Raw genomic sequence first — 8,009 nt, forward strand, 5'->3', positions numbered from 1 at the left:
GACAGATTCGAAATTCAAATGTAATATTTTTTTATAATTAAGTGTAACAGTATTTATGGCCAGACTAAGTATATCATCACGACATGAATACCAAACCTAGCTTTTATCACACAAATATTTCAATTTTCCGTCAAACTGGAATATTTCTCGATATTATTACCATTTGTCGCTTTAAATGGATATCGGTCAAGCGGTCATATGGTCAATATGTCATACTGATGAAATAATATAGCGTGTACATTTCGGAGGTAGCGCCGACCCGCGGGGACGGTCCCCATCAAGGGGCCACTTGTAATATTCGAGTTATTTCCTCTAGATGTTTTCGCTTTTATTGCAGCTATACGTCACCTATGAATTATGTTACGGCGTGCTGGTGATGTTGGAATTATATATTTTTGTTGTGTGCCAGGTGGTACCTATAGTTTTGGTGGGATGTATGAAATTTTAAATTTTCATTCGTTTTATGAATAGCGTAGCGTAATACCGTAATGTAGCTTAGTATACGTTACGTGACGTAACGTAGCGGAGCATAGCATTGTGCTCATTAAAAGTAGCTGAGTATATTAGTCCAGTCCGCGATATAACCGTTATCACACTAATATTATAAATGTGAAAGTTTGTTTGTTTGTATGTTTGTCCGTCAATCACGCTGAAACTACTGTGGTGATAGGATACTTTTTATCATGATTACATACTCCCTTGGGATAAAACAGGTACCTTGATGTTCGGGCGGAGCCGGGACGAGCAGCTACTAATAATATACGATAAAAACATTACACAGTATAGCTATTTGTGCGTGATCGCAATGTCTGTGTTTTAGTTGACATTGCCGCAATGCCCTTTGTTAATATTTACCGTTTCGTGTTGACTGTTGAGACGCGGGCCTTTGATTAAAATTGACGATTTCTCTTAACTTTTAGTTATTTATTAGGTATTTTTGTATTAATAGTTATGTATGGGAATAAGTGGATATTGATTTTAAGACATACTAAAATATGTTATTATATGTTGTAAACAGTACAAAATAAATTGTATAGGGACAAAATAATTGTGTGAAAGTAAACCCAAATTATAGTAAATTGTATATTAAATATATTGTATATTTTTCAATCTTTATATTGACTAGTATTTTTAGTTTAAAATGTTATTTGACGTAATTGTTTTATGTAACTATCATCATATTTACATTTTAAATTATAGTATATTATTACGAAATATGCAGTGACGATTTTTGCTATGTTATCAATTTATATAAAAACCCAGATTAAACGACTTTTTTATGTGGATGCTAATTTGTGTTACATTTAAAATTACTCAAATAAAAACATGTTTAACTTAAGCCTGAATTAAGTCATAAAAATTAAAAATTCGTCTATTATTGTCGGTATGTCTAACATTACCAATTAGGTCATAATACCATGAATATTTTTTTAACAAATAGAATTTTAATATGCAGTCTCATCATCTAGCTGCGTTCTGAATATTTTTTTCAAGTAGGCACAAATAAAATCAGTCTGTAAATAGCGCCTTACCCTCATAAGGTCTCCCTTTCCCCTCCCTCTCCCTTCGTCAATATCGCGTCTCCAAATTACGACATTACGCACGCGGAGAAAGATAAGTTTATATGGTATTTCATTGTATGACGGCACGGCTCAAGGTAAGAGCGGAGGCGTTTCTATGAATTTCCATATAACATTTTATATATCTAATATAAAGTGTACGTGCCTTTTGTTAGTCGTCTTTCAGTATAAAGTATGTTAATGATATAAGCGGAAAAGTGCGTTTGTTTGTTTGAACGCGCTAATCTCAGGAACTTTGGGGCCGATTTCAAAATTCCGTACACTTTTGCTTATGTACGTGATACTTGAGTGCTACGGGCGAAGCGAACACTTATTACTGAATCATCCCAAACTGTACAATCAATGTAGTTATCTGTTTACATAACTGGCTATAATATTGGTAATGTATTGGTAGAAAAAATTGTACTATTTCTACCAATGTATTGTTTTAAACCGCTATTTATAAACAAAAGTTTTATAAAACCGCCATCGCATTTAACTCGCGCGGCTCATCGCACAATTATAAGTCTCAGATCACACGGAGCGCGAATTGCTTGCCGCGCGAATGTCTGTAATTATCACAGTGCGTACCGAGCCTAACGAAGCTTACGACCGATGCTCAGGGCTTAACCCTGACAGGTCCTGAAGACATTTATCTTAATACTAAATTGCGAACGACGCTCATGAACAGAATTATATCTGGTGTGAACGCGATATTACTAAAGTGTTTACTATAAATTACTTATTGTGGGAGTAGAGCACGCTTCGGCACGAGTTGGGCCAGCTCGCACCGGGGAAGCACCTCACCTCTACAGAAAACTGAACGTGAAATAATAGCATGCCATTGTGTTTCGCACGATGAACGTTGTTTCGTTGGGGGAGCTGGAACCCCATTTCCTTCTTCACCTGTCCCAGTCCATTCCTTGTTTCCAGTCGCCAACCCTTTCCTTTTCCTTAAAAGCTGGCAGCACATTCGCAGCGGCACTAACTCTGCGAATGTTCATGGACGGTGGTGATCGCTTACCATCAGGCGAACCACCAGCTCAGCTACCCGCTATGACATATAAAAATAATAAATAAAGCATTGTAACAATATAAAGAGAACTATACAGTAGTTCAACAAGTCAATAATATTCAATAATATAGTTATGATGAAAACGCACATATTTATTAACATGAAATGACGATTTGAAATCTCTACCAGCACAAGAAGTATGTAAGTTTAACAACGTAGTTACATATAACTTTTAATCATATGAACATGTGTGACAACCCCTAAATTGTGTCCCGAAGTGCTAACAACATGGCGTATGTAACTCGGGCTCTAATCTTTCTCGTTTCCCCTTGCCATCCGCACGTCCCCTGCGTCGTCTTTGAATGACTGTACGAATTATATAGATAGGGGTCCTATACAACTATCTATTAATCTAGTAAGATTTATAGTAGATCTATTGAGTTGTTTGGTCAAGAACCCAAGGGCAATATAAAAGTGTTTCATCTTTGTGAGATATTTTTTACCTTCTGCAAAATCAGAAACCGATTGCTATATTTCTCACAAATATTCCTAGGTAGGTACTTATATTAATATTGAAAAGCAGATTGATAATAAGTAATTAATATTATAAATGCAAATTGAACAACACTATGAACAAATGACTGCATTTGTCACAAAAACAATATACAATGCGAGCGAAAAATACATGAAAGGAAATCTTGTAATATATTTAACTAGATTCTTCTAGATACAGGCTAACGGTCCCATTACATGTGTGCATTATGTTAGCTAAATTTACACCTGGTTGGGATTTAATTAAAGTATTCAGCGTCGTCACCATTCACTCACTTGCATACAGGAGCTCGGAAATACACGTGAAAAGCTAAAATTGCGACACCTACATCCTTGTTGTAGTTCTAGGATAATTAATAATTGTCTGAATGTATTTGGTTTATTTACGTTTATAGCGATTTAGTTGAAAAGTGACTGTTTGTATTTGCTGTGTTACGATTCATATGAAATCTTTATGTTTTCTTTGTTTTATCACATTTAAATTTATAAGACTGCTTAACTCAAGAAGAGTTAAGTTAAACTCATTATTTTTATCCATAACTGGAAATTATGTCACCTTGGAATGTTCATAGGTGGTGATGATCGTTTACCATCAGAACCACCAGCTTTGCTTGTAACGTCATCACATCTATCTGCATGCCAAATTTCAGCCCGATCCGTCCAGTGGTTTGGGCTGAAATTTGGCATAGATCGTTCGTTCATAGATCACTATGTCAGTCAGTCAGTCAGTCACCTTTAAGTTTTTTATATACAGATTTCAAGTGCGCCGTGCTAGAAAAACCTGATAACAATTGAGTTGTTCAAATGTGGACACACCCTAACATTTCTTTCGCCTTAATTAATTTGTAAATGGGGATTATTTAAAAGCCTTTGTACCGGGAACAATCAAAACGTTAAAATCGGCCTTTAGAATGGAGCTGTAGGTAGGTACATCAAATTTATTTTATTAAATATCTCCGCTTCTATAATGAAATAATTTTGAAATTAATGAAATTCCCGCGTGTGTGTTGTCTGCGAGATAAAGGTTGGTATCCATTATCTTTTGTTATTTGGTCCGTAATCAAAAGGTATCATTACTAAGAATTGGCTGTTTGCCTATCTGTCCGTCTGTTCATCTGTTACCAGGCGTATCTCATCAACGTTGATATAAAGATAGAAATTTAAATTTGCAGAGACGTTTATATAGTCGCTATAACGACAAATAGTTAACAAAAATTTTGAGGCTAAGCGATTTTTTGTGCAACTTTTATTTGAGTGGCCCTATACCCATTTTGTGCGGAACCCTCAGTCTGACTCGCACTTCACCGATTTTATTGTTCTTTAGGCTATTAGCTGCGATATTACATCGACGATCGGGATTAAATGGATGCGATAGATTATTGTACCTATTTCCTGGTCATATGATATATTTATTACAGTAGCGTACTAATGAAACAGCAGTGAACAATATAATTAATAATCTTATACCTTTAAACGAGCAATTCTTGTATATATATATATATATATATATATATATATATATATATATAATTGGAAACTCGGAATCGGCTCCAACGATTTTCATGAAATTTAGTATACAGGGGGTTTCGGGGGCGATAAATCGATCTAGCTAGGAATTTTTTTTAGAAAATGTCATATTCGTGTTTTATTCGTGTTTTTTTTTTCCTGACATCTATTGGTGAATAATAATACTATTTTGCTTCGTAGATAGCTGGACAACTGAAATAACACATAGGCACTTTTTATACCGATATTCCTACGGGATACGGACTTACGCGGTTTCAACCGCGGGTCACAGCTAGTATACATTTAATCATACATTGATTAATCATAAATAATAATAATAATAAATTGTTTTGTAGCTAATAAAAACCTGTCTAATTAATACTACAATTCTGCAACCGTGTATTGCATTCTAAATGATGATGTCGTCACATCGATTTATATTAAAGTCTGATAACGCAATATAGTTCATTTTTAGGTCCCCGTACGTACTGTAATAGCATATACATTTAAAACCATATTTAGACCTTACAACTCATCAACAATTAATCCTATATTCACACAACATTGTACATTGACATGCTCCACTATAAAATTAAATAAGTGACGTCCCGTGTCCCCTAGTGGGGTATGGGGCAGATCATGTACATCTGTTTCACTGGTCTATTTTGTTTAGGGACAAGTAGGTGATCCTTCTGTGTTAGACATTTTTGTTTTCTGTGTCCCCACCGGGGATTAAACCCAGGACTCCTCGGTTCTACGCTCACGCGTTAACCACCGTACCAAGGAGGCGGTCATAAAATCAAATAACACACGATAATTTATCTGAACCGTATGGAGAATTTAATTTATGAAGAGATTTTCATCGAAACACTAAATAAAAATGTCAGTTGTTAAAGTTATGGGTCGTAAAGATTTAAAACTAGAAAAAAAAAATAAACAGCAGTCGATAGAACTTGGGATAAAAAGTTTTACGTGTCTGTTTATGAATGGTATTACATCTGTTAATACTGTACGTCTGTGATGTGGATTTTCTTTGAGTGGTAAGGCCGTTTTCACATTAGTGTGAGGTTATTAAACTATTTATGTAGTCAATTTTTACAGGCTTAAGGGTTCCTGCTGATAAATTGTAGAGCATTATTAGCATGTACACTGGACGTGTATAAATAATATTAAGTGCATATATTCTGAAATAAGGGAATTTACAATTATTGTATATAATATTTTGTTAAAAATAAAACGTATTTTATATGTGTATAAACCGTGAATTAAATTAAATAGTTTTAACTTACATATAAAGGGGATGCCTACAGATGCCAATTCTGTAGAACCTGTTAGTGTGAGAAAAATCTATATATATTTATTGTCTGCAGGGAATATTTCTTAAACTTTCATTACGTAATCTAGATTCCGAAGGTTTAAATAGAGACTAGTATACAGGCCTTAATATTCAGAGATACAGAAATGCGAGCGTAATTTCATGCACAGAACTTTATTTCCCTAAAGCTACTCATAATGCTTTAATTTAAAACTGTACAGTGTGAACTGGCCTTACGTCTCAACTCCCGTGCGTGTTTTGCCGACTCTATTTTCAGATCCAACGTTTTATTGGCTTTATAATGCTTCCGAAAACACGCTCCTTAAGTGTCTACTCTATATGTGGCTGGGCTATTTGCTGGCATGTGATTCCGATATTTGTAATGAAGTGTTGAACTTTATTACGCGACTGCGTAAGGCCGAAGGAGTGTATTGTTTCCTGAAAATATTACAGTTTTTCAGTATATATATGCATGCGTTATATTTCAATGTGCATGTTTGTTATTCTGAACCTTCTTAAAACTGAAACAGATCGCATTGTAAGGTTGTCTTTAAAATAAATATGTGTTATTTGCATAACAGAGAATAAATTTAAACCGTTTACTATAAAGCCACGTCTGTCAAACTTTAAATTTTGCATATCACAAAGTCCTAACCAGCAACTTTTCTCTTGTTACAGATTCCGAAAACTAAAATGGCGGCGCGAACACTACACAAACTATTAGTTGTAAGCCTGGCGCTAACAACTGTCGCCGCAGACTTCACGGCCAACTGCCCACAGGAATGCAAATGTGTTTGGGCGAGCGGCAACAAGCAGGCGGACTGCTCACAAGCAAACTTCCACGAAATTCCCAAAACATTAAGCACGGAAATTCAAATACTCGACCTCACCGGCAACGAACTGTACGAGATCTCACGACACGCCTTCGAAGATGTCAGACTAATTAATCTGAAGAAGCTCATCCTGAGAGACTGTAAATTACTAACCATCCAAAGGAATGGCCTCAGCGGTCTCGCTATCATGATCGAACTGGATTTATCGAAAAACGACCTGAAAACGTTGCACGCGGAAACGTTCAGAGAAACCTCGAAAATTAGATGGATACTCCTCAATAATAATCATATTGAAAAGCTTGAGGATGGCCTCTTTAATAATCTACCGTTTTTACAAAAGGTTGATCTCAGCAATAACCGTATAGTACAGATTGGTGTTAAAACATTCATGAATGTACCAAAACTTAATATACTCAGGCTTGATGGAAACAAGCTCGAGCACCTAAAGGAAGATGCTCTAAAATCGTTGACGTCCTTATCCAATTTAGATGTGCACGACAACCCTTGGCGGTGCGATTGTTATCTACAGCCCTTCAGAAATTGGTTGATGAGCAAAAAGCTTTACACTTCACCGATATCGTGCGTCGAACCAGCTAAATTGAACGGTAAGCTGTGGAAGGAGTTAGATTCCAGTGATTTTGCTTGCCGGCCGAGCATTGTGTACCCTTCGGTCAAGAGTACGATACGATCAGCTGATAACAATATCACGTTATCGTGTCAAGTCAACGGCAATCCCCTGCCTGAAGTGAATTGGGTCCTGAACGCACAAATAATAGATGGAACGTATAGATACCAAGGGGAAATTAAGTATGTGTTAACGCAGAGCAATACTGAGAATAGCAGATGGTTGAACTTAACAATCATTGATGCTGGGAGTACAGATAATGGAATGTACTTATGTGTGGCTAAAAACTCAGGCGGAGTTGAAGAGAGAAATGTTACTCTATTTGTTACGCACACTGCTCCTGGAATAGTCCCACCTACAGGAATGGATAGCAACATGCTACCAGTTCTTATCGGAGTATCATGTGCGGCAGCTATCTTGCTGATTATCCTTGTTATACTGTGTTACTGCTGCTGTAGAAGACGTTCTTCGGACAAGAAGAAAGCAGATAATTCGAACGGAGAGGCTCTTATTGAAGGGTCTGTGATCCCGGAGATGGAAAAGAGCCTGATTACGGCTGTGAATCCTGTGACAAAACCGCCGCGAAGATACGACGTTCCACCCT

At 36.3% G+C, this 8,009-nt stretch overlaps 1 protein-coding gene across 1 annotated transcript in view; it reads left to right on the forward strand.

Moving 5' to 3' along the window:
• Nucleotides 1-8,009, forward strand: part of LOC119837291 — a 171,054-nt gene that overhangs the window by 158,859 nt on the left and 4,186 nt on the right. Inside the window, exon 4 of the mRNA XM_038362808.1 lies at nt 6,626-8,003. Within this exon, the coding sequence (XP_038218736.1) occupies nt 6,641-8,003 (1,363 nt within the window). The 5' untranslated portion in view covers nt 6,626-6,640. The remainder of the gene's footprint in view (nt 1-6,625; nt 8,004-8,009) is intronic.

The sequence above is a fragment of the Zerene cesonia genome, chromosome 27, assembly GCF_012273895.1.
Source record: "Zerene cesonia ecotype Mississippi chromosome 27, Zerene_cesonia_1.1, whole genome shotgun sequence".
Lineage (NCBI taxonomy): Eukaryota > Metazoa > Arthropoda > Insecta > Lepidoptera > Pieridae > Zerene > Zerene cesonia.